This window comes from Sphaeramia orbicularis, chromosome 22 (genome assembly GCF_902148855.1).
Source record: "Sphaeramia orbicularis chromosome 22, fSphaOr1.1, whole genome shotgun sequence".
Classification (NCBI taxonomy): Eukaryota; Metazoa; Chordata; class Actinopteri; order Kurtiformes; family Apogonidae; genus Sphaeramia; species Sphaeramia orbicularis.
In genome coordinates, this window is record NC_043978.1 from 44,774,581 (window position 1) to 44,787,096 (window position 12,516).

A 12,516-nucleotide genomic window follows, 5' to 3' on the forward strand; every position below is an offset into this window, starting at 1 on the left:
TAGAATTTGTTTTCTCATCATGCTGGTTTATCGCTGCATATTTATTTGACAGACAACACCCATTAACTGTGTCTTCATTAAACGCTGTTTCACACATAAAATTAGATCAGGGTTTTCAGAATCCCCAACCGAGTAATGCACTGAGGCTGTAGTAAATGGGACATTATCTCACCAAAGAGAAAGTAGCTGTAAATTATTAGAAAAACCAAGTGTACATTTGAGGCACTTAAAAAAGTAATTTAAGCCTTGAGTGTTTGTGCTTGTATATTCATGGTTGTAGATTTGTACTGTATCAGCCTTTAATAAAAGTCAAAGACTGTGTAAAGGACCACAAACTCTAGTCATTCAAGTTATTTTATTTTCATGTGAACACAGAAAACTTAATAAATAGACAAGTCTTCAGTGTGATTGTAAAATGAAAAGTTGTACATGTAAACAGGATGTTGTGATGCAGCTGAGGTTTCTGTAGAAGCCATGAGGTTTCTACAAGTGAGGTACTCACCATGTCAGAGAGAAGTTAAACAGTGTAACGGACTGAGTACAAAGCCTGAACCCAAATGCAAGACCAGCAAACAGATGAAAAGTTGAGTGTTTATTAAACACAATCACAGGGGGAAAAACAACACAGAATAGTTAACACATCTGTGAAGGCGTAGTATCTGGACTTGACGTCCGGGCTGTGAGCAGGGTCAGCGGGTGGTCAGCACGGCCGAGCTGGAGTAATCCCGACAGCAACCCAACTAGGGAAAAACAGAGGGATGTCAAAAAACAGGCCAGGTCATACACGGGAGAGCAAAACAGAAGGCAACGGGACATGAGGGACAGGCTTACTCACGGTCAAAATCCAGGCGAGGGTCATAACACACAAGTAATCGTTGGAGGCTGAGGTATCAAAGGGAGTAGGCAGAATCAGAAGTTGGATGAACGAACCAGGTCACAAACAGACAAGCAGGCAGACAGGAACAGGCAGAATTGGTGGTCGGTAGACAAAACGGGTCACAACGAGCAGACAGACTGACAGGATCCAAAAACGCTGATGAGTAAGCATGAGTGTAGCAAAGAAACAGGGGAAGATGCAGGGTTTAAATACACAAGAGGGTGGGAAGACAATTAGACACAGGTGGAACACATCAGGGTGGAGTCAGGTAATCAGAGCAGGTGAAACAATCAAGGAAGGGAAGTAAAGACACCAGACAAGACACATGAGGGAAACTTAACAAAATAAAACAGGAAATGACAGACAACATAAAAGACAGACAAAATCCAGACACAGTCTGGGAGCAGACATGACAAAACAGTGTCATATCCACTCTATCAATGAAAAATCAGTGACTAAATCTGTTTGACATGTCTTCTACAACCTAAAATAAACTATACTGGTTTAACTTATGACAATTAAGGAGACAATTTACAATGATTATTGCAAGTAACTCCAATTGCTGAGTAAATACCACAACAGTTACTTTATTATAACATTACTCTTTCTATATAATAAAACAGTTTATTGTAAAATCTGTGGCAACGTCAAAACCTGAAAAGGCATTTTTACCATCTGTAGAGTCTGTAGAGCAGGGATGTCAAGCTCATTTTCTTTTAGGTTCCCAATTTGATCTCAAGTGATACAGAACAAAAAAATAACAGCAAAATAGCCTATAAATAATGACAACTCCAAATTTCTCTCTTCGTTTTAGAGCAAAACATAACATTAAATGTTAAAATATTTTACTTTCAAACTATCAAAAATGAAAAAGATGGGAATAACCTTAATAAAGACGAAATTTCTTTAGAAAAATAAGTGCAATTTTAACAATATTATGTTTCAACTTTGCTCAACTCATTTATTAACAGGCAGAATATCGTTAAAAATTTAGCTTCATTTTCTTCAGACATTTCAGGTTGTTCATATTTGTTCAGGTTATTCACATTTTATTGTTAAAGAATAGTTTGTAAATGTAAATATTTCCTGAATATAAAGCTTTTTTGCACTAAAACAAAGAGAAAAATTTTGATTTGTCTTTATTTATAGGCATTATGTCATATTATTTTTTCCACTTTAAACCAAGAAGAAAATTTGGAGTCATTATTTTTAGGTTTTTGTACTATTATTCCACTTGAGATCATATTGGTCTGTATGTGGAATCTGAACTAAAATGAGCTCAACACTTTTGACTGTCAATAGCTTTAGTGTAATTTTTGCACTTTGCAAATTCTTTCCATGGGCCAGATTGGAACCTTCGATGGGTTGGTTTGGGCCCACGGGCTGCATGTTTGACACCCCTGCTGTAGAATGTTGCTCGCTGTAAACTGTAGAAGTTTGTGAGATGTGTTTTGTTTTAGAGCTGAAAAAAATCATTATTTTAAATGTAAAACACGTTCAGATCTCTGACCATGAGGTGAGTCTGGGTCCTGAGTGGGTGTGGCCAAAAAGTAAAGCCATGACTCCATAAGTGATGATCAGTGTGTTAGTAGAGAAAGGATGGGAATACAATGGAATAGACATGTTTGGTTTGGCTGTGATCTGAAAGCAGCAGGTCCTTCTACTGTAATGTGACAACAAGCCCTCCCTGTAGATCACCAGTGTTCAGGAGACCTTGAGTATTTTATTGACCTCTGTAATACTTCCCTATGTCAGTAAAGCTGGAGTTGCTCAGAGCCAACAATCCCTGTCCTCCTAAGACCCAGGAAAGTCAAAGTTTAGCTTTTCACATTAAATAATTGCCTTGATTGGAAACAGCATGATTTTCAGCAGTTTTTCAGATGTACAGTACAGGCCAAAAGTTTGGACACACCTTCTCATTCTTTGCATTTTCTTTATTTTCATGACTATTTACTTTGTAGATTCTCACTGAAGGCATCAAAACTATGAATGAACACATGTGGAATCATGTACTTAACAAAAAAGTGTGAAATAACTGAAAACATCTCATATTCTAGTTTCTTCAAAGTAGCCACCCTTAGCTCTGATGACTGTTTTGCACACTCTTGCCATTCTCTTGATGAGCTTCAAGAGGTAGTCACCTGAAATGGTTTCCCAACAGTCTTGAAGAAGTTCCCAGAGATGCTTAGCACTTGTTGGCCCTTTTGCCTTCACTCTGCGGTCCAGCTCACCCCAAACCATCTCGATTGGGTTCAGGTCCGGTGACTGTGGAGGCCAGGTCATCTGGCGCAGCACTCCATCACTCTCCTTCTTGGTCAAATATCCCTCACACAGCCTGGAGGTGTGTTTGGGGTCATTGTCCTGTTGAAACATAAATGATGGTCCAACTAAACGCAAACCGGATGGAATGGCATGTCACTTCAGGATGCTGTGGTAGCCATGCTGATTCAGGTTGCCTTCAATCTTGAATAAATCCCCAACAGCGTCACCAGCAAAGCACCCCCACACCATCACACCTCCCCCTCCATGCTTCACGGTGGGAACCAGGCATGTAGCATCCATCCGTTCACCTTTTCTGCGTCGCACAAAGACAAACTCTACAATAAATGGCAACCGTTTATGGATTTTTTTTGAGACAATGTAATTCCCTTCCCCCTCCCTTTTTTTTTAAAATTACTTATTTATTTCTTGTCTTATGTTTATGTCACCAGTTTAATTATTTTATTCAGACTATGTCTTAGTATTATTTTCACTGTATTTTTTGTACTGTTTTATTGTTATTTGTTCCTAAAAAAATATGCAAATCTGAAAGTAATGGTGTTTACAAACCTGATTAATGTTGACATCAGTGTGTCATGGTGTTGGCATGTACCTTTCATTTTCTTGCATGCACATCAATAAAAATATGAAAAAGAAAAAAAGAAATGCATTGCTGGTTCTTAGGAGCCAATTCAGGAGAGAATCAACCAGGTCTCCATTAACACTGAGGTAACCTAGTTTGGCTTATATTACAGCCAGGCTATGTCATTGTGGAGAAGAGTGAAACATTTTATAGATAGTGTTTATTTGTACATTAGAAAGAGGATCTACCCATGCATAAATGTATCTGTTGGCATCATCAACCCTGCAGAGTGCTTTACTCATGTTGTTGCAACATACTAATACTGACCGCTCAGTAAAAATAGCTGCATTGTTGAGCAAACAGGAAAAATTCTTGATTTTAGTCTTGACTCCCTAACCCCGTGAGTCACTTTTAGTGTGTAATTATCTCCTCTGTCATCCACAGTGGTTGAATGAACCTGGGTTATCCAATCGGAAGAAGAAGAAGAAAATCATCCCTAAGACTGACAGATAAGAAGAGTCTCAGCTACCATGAGGATGTGTGTGTGCGTGTTTCAGTTTAAGACATTTATGTGATATGATAGTAATGTGTGTGTGTGTGCGTGTGTGTGAACATGCCTGAAAACATTCATGTTTGAGGTGAAGTAGTGTGAGTGTGAGCGGGGTTTGATGGTGGTCACCATGCCTGAAGAGGATGTGATTAACTGCACCATCAGCCATGAAATCCACCAGTACCTCTTCTCCTGTGTGTACATTCTTGTACTGTTGGTGAGTAAACCTGTGCACAGATACAGACTAATATGTAGAACATCTGACACTACACAAAGCACTATTTGATAAGATTAAAATGGTACTAGGTTATGAGCTGTAGTAACTTACTAAGGGGACATACTATGTTAGATGTGCTTTTGCCCTATTTCTTCTATGTCACTTATTTACATTCAGCTCATTGGTTCATCGACCTCCAACCTTCTGGAAAAGCACAATACTGTGACCTCTAAAAATCAATCCCTAAGCATGTGTTGGTATTCGCAAATAAGTACATGATGGATTGTTTTAAGAATGCATTACAATTAAATCTGCTTTAATCAAGATTCATATATTCACTATGGGACCATGTGCATATGTGAAAATGATACAGAAAAATATCACCTAAACCTTTTAGCTCCTTGTTTAATTTTTTCAGCCCAAAACAGCAAACAGATGAGGTTAGGAACTTTAATGTGAACATAGTGGCACAGGAAGAGCTGGTGGAGACTGAAATAGATCTGATAAGTAACTAATAAATGAATAATGATTAATGGTTTGTGCTTCATGTGTGAATAGACAGCTGCACAATTAAGATTATTTATGCATATTCTCACATGTATGACATGTCACTAACACACACATGGATAGAAAATGCCAGTGATGTGTCTGCAACTGCTGTTTACTGCTGTTTTTTGGAAAGGGAGAGTCATCTAACCCTAATGACTTACTAAGGTGTGTAACCGCACTCTCAATAACTTATTTAAAGGTGAGGAACTCAGTACTGTTTAATAATGACTCAACTACTTCGTGACCAGAGATTTTTCACAATCTGGAAACCAAAGAGTTTGTTCTGGAAAGCCTTTGTGAGGATTGATGATGACCTTTTATAAAGGGCACCAACTGACAAGAAGGTGGTATTTCTGTTCCACAGACTGGAAAAATTTTTAGAGATGTGTTTGTATCACATGTACAAACTTTCTTACTGTCCCTCATGTTTAACTTCAGGACTAAGCTATGGAGTTTATGTAGCTCCAAAAAATCCTGCAAGATAAACACCTGAATGAAACTAATGAGATGTCATACTGTAAATAAAACTGCACAGTTTGCAGTTTCTAAAATGCAGGTCACTGTGACACAGGGAACTGTCGGGTCTCTTACACTAAAACACTGACAGAATAACCTGTTAAACTTTGCAAAGTGCAGTCATATGTTGCATCACTGAGACTGTACTTGCACAATAAGAACTCAATTGAAAAATACGAATTTATTGAAAATTTAAAGTGGTCATATTTTTCTAAACCCACTTTTATTAGTATTTGGTTCATTTATTTGTGTATTTGGACCCTAATATTTCATAAAGTTTGAATTTGAACCCTCCAGGTGCTGCAAAGCTATCTTTATATTCATTTTGGCAAAAATCGAGTGGATGTCTTCAACCTGTTTTAATTCCTGCTTAATTTCTTATGTCTATAACAAGTTACGTCACAGCATTTGCACATATAAGGTCAAGACTTCCAAAACACATTTCTCCGAGTACGACATAATTGTTTGCCAGCAGCAGTGGTTGTAGTCCATACTGAAAATATGTCCAAACTTTGAGCTGATTACCTAAAATGTTCAGTCGTTGGTTGAACAGGACAGAGCGGCACAGCTAACAACCTGGAGGGGGTGGGGCGTGAAGTGGCTCATGCGCATTTAAAGGGCCAGTGCTCAAAACGACCTTTCTGGTGTCATTACTCAGAAATAGGGTTGAAGATGGACCTGTGGAGTTGAATTAATGAAGAATTCAGTCCCAAGTGTAGCATTTACAGTTTATGTAGACCACAGGGAAATGTTTTAAAATGCATAATTTCATTTTTTTTAAAAAAAAAAAGCTAAATATCACTCCTTTAAGGCACCTTTATAAGGGTGTAAGAAAGGAGATGAGTGTTGACTATCACATATAAATCCCAACATTCCAAATAACAATAACCCTCTTCTTTATTCCAGGTTGGTGTCCCCTCTAACTTCTACTCTTTGTACCATGCTGCACTGCAGCTAAAACAAAAGAATGAGCTGGGAGTTTATTTACTGAACCTCACTGTGTCTGATCTGTTGTACTTGGCGTCATTACCGCTATGGCTGCAGTACATCTTTCAGGTAAGCTGTAAGCAGCACTTTATTCTGTCACACAGGGGATTTTCATGTATTATGCAACATTCATAATTCATGAACGATTGTTTGCTGAACCACCATGATATCTCTTGAGTGCTATGCTGTAGGATTGGGTAATTTTCAGCTACATGTCTTTAATGTCTCTGTACCTTTGGCTATTTTACATAGAGTTAGTTATTATTCTTTTGTTCTGCTCTGGGTGATTCCATCTGAAAGTGGCAGAACTTTAGTGACCAAACAATATAAGTTTAGTTTAGCTGTATTTAAAAACAAAATATAAATGATATAGTTTAGTATGCTGTATTTTTTTTAAAAAATGGAAGAGGAGGGACTTTATTACATTAGCAGGTGAACCAGTGACCTAACATATTATATCATCAGTGCGTAAATGAAAATGTATGTTAGTAACAGCCTGTGTAATGACAATGGAAAAGAGAATCGGACCAAGTGGAGAGCCCTGGGGAATACCTAATGACACATTCATTTGTGACCTATATATTGTCCGGTCTTGTATAACATCAATTTTCGAATACATTTTTTTAAAATTTCAGGATGACGATTGGCGTCACAGGGAGTGGCTGTGTCAGCTTTGTGGTTTCCTGCTCTATGAAAACATCTACATCAGCATTGGTTTTCTGTGCTGCATCAGTCTAGATCGGTACCTGGCTGTAGTCCATCCTTTGAGGTGATGAAATACCCGTCAACCATAACCTCTTTTAATGTGCACACGTGTTTCCTTATACAAATGTTGTTTGACACCTCAAGAGAAAATAGTTTGCCTTGTGTTTAAGGTCTTCTCTGAGCTGAATGACTTTAGTTTACTCATCTGAAACCTTCCTCTTTTGACCCTCCAGGTTTACCTCTCTCCGCTCCATGAAGGCTGCATGGCTGGTTAGCGCCGTTATTTGGCTGAAGGAGATTGCAGTCGGTGTGGTTTTCTTCCGCCATAAAGAGCTGAGCAGAGACCGAACGAACCAGTCAGTGTGCTTTGAGCATTACCCCATGCAGCCGTGGGAGTTTCCCATTAACTACTACCGCTTCATTATTGGGTTCCTGTTCCCACTGGCCATTCTGTCGGTAGGATCATGTTTGGTCAAATACATATTTTAATAGAAACATAAAACAAGTAGTAAACATCTGGAACAGTAAAACTTGATGTAATAGTAGCTATGGGTCATTTTAAAACTATATTTACCATGTACTTCCACTTTGAAATATAACTGTTTTAACTGTGTTACTGCATTAGAGCATTTGTTGTTGGTAATACTGTTATTTCTTTGTATTCCTTACATCACTGAAAATGAAGGCATGCCTCAACTGGTGGGTTTCCATAAACATTTTACTGCACATTTAGAATTTTTACATTAATAATGCTTATGGAAACAGCACAATTACAAAAAATAATGATTTTTTTTTTTGTTACATAATGGAAAATTGACACACTGATCCATAACATCCTCCTAAATGTCCCACTAAAGCATGAAAACATGGCTGGCAGTAGCAACAGGCTGTGGAATGAAGAGAAGACCAAATTATTCTTTAATCTCATCCGTGAAAAAACATCACAGGCATTTGTTCACAATTGGATTGTTGTTATAAAGAGATATTACAACATGGACTGTTTTGAGAGAGCACTGCTGTGATTCTAGCTAAAGACTTTAAGTGTGTTATGTTTATTGAGTAAACTTCCCTGTAAGGAAGGGTTAATGCAGATGTCTAGTTTGTATAGTCTGATAAAGATAAAATAAGCTGAAACAACATGTTAGTAGGAAAACAGCGGCACATGCTCTGCTTCTTTACCTTCATCACTGCCATGTGTAACATTAGCTACAGCAGCACATGTTGCCTGGTTAATTTATTCCAAACCAGTTCACTGAAAGCCACTTAATTTGCATTTTCTTCTTTTTTTGTAACTTTTTAGAGGTTTGCTTCTAATTTACATGTTTTTTTTTTGTGTTATAGATAAGTTACCTGTGTGTTCTTCGAGCTGTGGGTCGAAGCGCAGGGACTCAACCAGATCAAAAGATGAGGATCAGACAGTTAGTCAGCAGCACCATACTCATCTTCCTTGTCTGTTTCTCCCCCTACCACATATTCCTGTTAGTACGCACCCTACTGGAGCGGGATTGTAACTTCATTGCAGGTACAGTTTCTCTTCAGTAGAGTAAACCCATTCACGAAGAAAAGATGGATGGATGGATGGATGGATGGATGGATGGATGGGTGGGCAGGTCGATAGATGGATGGATGGATGGATGGATGGATGGATGGGTGGGTCAGCACTTGTCTGAGGGAGAGTCAAAAAGTTCTCAGACGAATGTAATAAAAAGTTAATTTTATTTATTTACTTAACAGACCTCTGCTCCTTTTGGATGTTACTCTTTTGATTGAATTTTTCCCTCTGTGCCAAACTAATAGATCCAAGTTTCATTCCTATTTACACAGTACTCGTCTGTGAACTTTTGACTCTCCCTCGAACAAGTGCTTGGAGTAACGTTCGATTTAGATAGATTAGATTAGATTGATAGAACAACAGAACGACAGAACGACAGAACGATAGAACGATAGAACGATAGAACGATAGATAGATAGATAGATAGATAGATAGATAGATAGATAGATAGATAGATAGATAGATAGATAGATAGATAGATAGATAGATAGATAGATGGATGGATGGATGGATGGGTGGATGGATGGATGGATGGATGGCTCGATAGAACGATAGATAGACAGACAGACAGACAGATAGATAGATAGATAGATAGATAGATAGATAGATAGATAGATAGATAGATAGATAGATAGATAGATAGATAGATAGATAGATAGATAGATAGATGGGTCAGCACTTGTCTGAGGGAGAGTCAAAAAGTTCTCAGACGAATGTAATAAAAAGTTAATTTTATTTATTTATTTATTTAACAGACCTCTGCTCCTTTTGGATGTTACTCTTTTGATTGAATTTTTCCCTCTGTGCCAAACTAAAAGATCCAAGTTTCATTCCTATTTACACAGTACTCGTCTGAGAACTTTTGACTCTCCCTCGAAGAAGTGCTTGGAGTAATGTTCAATTTAGATAGATTAGATTAGATAGATAGATAGATAGATAGATAGATAGATAGATAGATAGATAGATAGATAGATAGATAGATAGATAGATAGATAGATAGATAGATAGATAGATAGATAGGTGGGTGGGTGGGTCGATAGATAGATAGATAGGTGGGTGGGCCGATAGATAGATAGATAGATAGATAGATAGATAGATAGATAGATAGATAGATAGATAGATAGATAGATAGATAGATAGATAGATAGATAGATAGATAGATAGATAGATAGATAGATAGATAGATAGATAGATAGGTGGGTGGGTGGGTCGATAGATAGATAGATAGATAGATAGATAGATAGATAGATAGATAGATAGATAGATAGATAGATAGATAGATAGATAGATAGATAGATAGATAGATAGATAGATAGATAGTGTATAAAAAACAGAATAAAAAATAGAACACAACAGCAAACACATTGTACATAATAAATTAGAAGTATAAAAACAGAACTGGTAAAAAAAAAATCTGGACAATCAACCACCGTATGTCAGTCTGTAACCCCATGGCTTGTGTGTTTATTCTCTAGGAATCTTTAACTACTACCACCTGTCTCTGCTGCTGACCACCCTCAACTGCGTGGCTGACCCTGCTCTCTACTGCTTCGTCAGTGAAAGCGCCCGCCGCGGCCTATACAGGGCAGTGTTCCGTCCGGTTGCCAAGATACTCTGCTGCTGCCGCCGCCGTGGCAATGCAAGCCCTACCAACCCGGCAACCGATTCCCATGAGGTGGCCACCGACGAGAACAACGGCCACCCGACTGTGACGCTGCTCACGCACACCAGCACGCTCAACAACACAAAAGGAGATACCGCTATCAAAAACACCATTATAGACACACAGACTAACGAAAAAAGTATCCTACCTTTGACTGTACTAAATAATAGACATGCACATGAACAGTCAGACAGTGGGAAGCCCAGTGTGCGTGACATATGTGTGACATTTATTGAACATCAGAGTCAAAAGAAGGAAAGGACTGGACAGAGTGAGAACAACACCAGCTAATCATCCACGGACCGAACAGGAACAGTACGAGCACAATTCTCAGGGCAGTGGGATTAAGATGGAAGAGCCCAGTATAAAATCAATGATGCAGGAGACCATCCACAACTGACCAGCATTTAAGGCATTACTTAAAGAGCTGTAAAGAGACCACACTGCCCAACCATGTGTGTTTACATCATCAGTCATTGGCATTAAAGTGGAAGACTTTCATTCAGAATAAAACTACAGACTCCACGTGAAGCCTCAGCATGCGTACGGCAACTATTTTAACACTGTAATTCAGATTTTAAAACTGTTTTCTAAAGGAGTCACTGTTAGCAACTGTATCTGTACAGTAAGAAAAAAAAAAACAAAGCTTCATCCTGGACTCAGATTCTGGCCAGACTTGAAATGGGTGCTCATGTACACTCCCTGGCCAAAAAAAAAAGTCACACATGCAATATTTCACTCAGAGGTGTCAAAAGTATTCGCATTCATTACTCAGGTAGAAGTATAGATACTAGAATTTAAATAGACTTCTGTAGAAGTTGAAGCATCAACTTAAGCTTTTCAGTCAAGTAAAAGTGTAAAAGTACTGGTAAAGTATAAAAGTAAATGTAAGGGGGAAAAATGCCATTAGGGGCTTATAGTGCACTACCCCACCTCCCCAAAAAATATTTATTTTGAGACCATAATGACTATGTTATATTAAAATGTTAATGTTGAAACATTTGGGATGCACTAGTCTACCTGCTTCAGCCACATATATGCCCACTGAAAATGAACACATTTTAGTCCAATGCAAATGTATTGAAGAACCATAAATGTGTCCTACTGAGGATTAACATGTGTTTCATGAGCTGAAGATATGATGACTAGTTGAATATAAGTATTGGAATGGTGCAAAAAGTCAGGTGCGATGGATGGCGTACAAACCAATAGGATGTCGGAATGGCATATGTTTATACTTCTCATCCAACCACAACCAAATTCACTCTATCTGGATGGCACGATTTATCTGGATAGTTTTTTTTTTTTTATTTGAATGTTGACAAGCCGGAATGAAAACAAGCTGAAATGAAATAGGAGTAACAAGGCTATGTTTAAAATGTAAGGAGTAGAAAGTACAGGTAATTGTGTGAAAATGTAAGGAGTAGAAGTAAAAAGCTAGCTGAAAAATTATTACTCCAGTAAAGTATAGATAACCAAAATTTCTACTTAAGTAAGGTAATGAAGTGTTTGTACTTTGACTGCACCACCTTTAGTTTTCATTACAGGAGACATTCACTGTCACATTTTTTTTTGCCACATAATGCTTATGTAGTGTCACAATAAGGTTCATAGTATTTTTTCCATCCATAGTTGCATTAATTTTTGATTATTGATGATGGAGAATTGGACTGCTGGATCAAGTCTTCATCACATCCCAAATTAGAGTCTGGACTTCATGGTGGCTAATCCATGTGTGAATCCATGTCTCATTCTCCCTGAACTGTTCTGTCACAAGCCTGATGATCCTGATCAACCCTGGCATTGTTCAATCTTTATGATGTTAAAGACATGAGAGGACACGTACTGCATCAGTTAGAGTTAAATAAACAGCCTGGACAAAGAAAAGGAACTACCTGGATTGAACTAAGCAAATAGTTCAGATCCTTCCATGGGTCAGTACTGCAGTGGTTAAAAATGTTTCAGCTGTAACAGGCTATTTAACTCTAACTGATGCAATGTGTGTCCTGTCATGTCTCTAATGTCAACCAGATTGGACAATGCCAGGGTTGATCAGGA

The 12,516-nt window shown here is 38.1% G+C and overlaps 1 protein-coding gene across 1 annotated transcript in view; it reads left to right on the forward strand.

Annotated features, from left to right (window-relative positions):
• The window catches only part of gpr68 (G protein-coupled receptor 68), a 39,443-nt gene extending 28,287 nt beyond the window's left edge, over positions 1–11,156 (forward strand). Inside the window, exons 2-7 of the mRNA XM_030126359.1 lie at positions 4,164–4,486; positions 6,458–6,607; positions 7,174–7,307; positions 7,477–7,699; positions 8,585–8,765; positions 10,271–11,156. Coding sequence (XP_029982219.1) covers positions 4,388–4,486; positions 6,458–6,607; positions 7,174–7,307; positions 7,477–7,699; positions 8,585–8,765; positions 10,271–10,749 — 1,266 coding nt within the window. The 5' untranslated portion in view covers positions 4,164–4,387 and the 3' untranslated portion in view covers positions 10,750–11,156. The remainder of the gene's footprint in view (positions 1–4,163; positions 4,487–6,457; positions 6,608–7,173; positions 7,308–7,476; positions 7,700–8,584; positions 8,766–10,270) is intronic.
• The last annotated feature ends 1,360 nt before the right edge of the window (positions 11,157–12,516 follow it).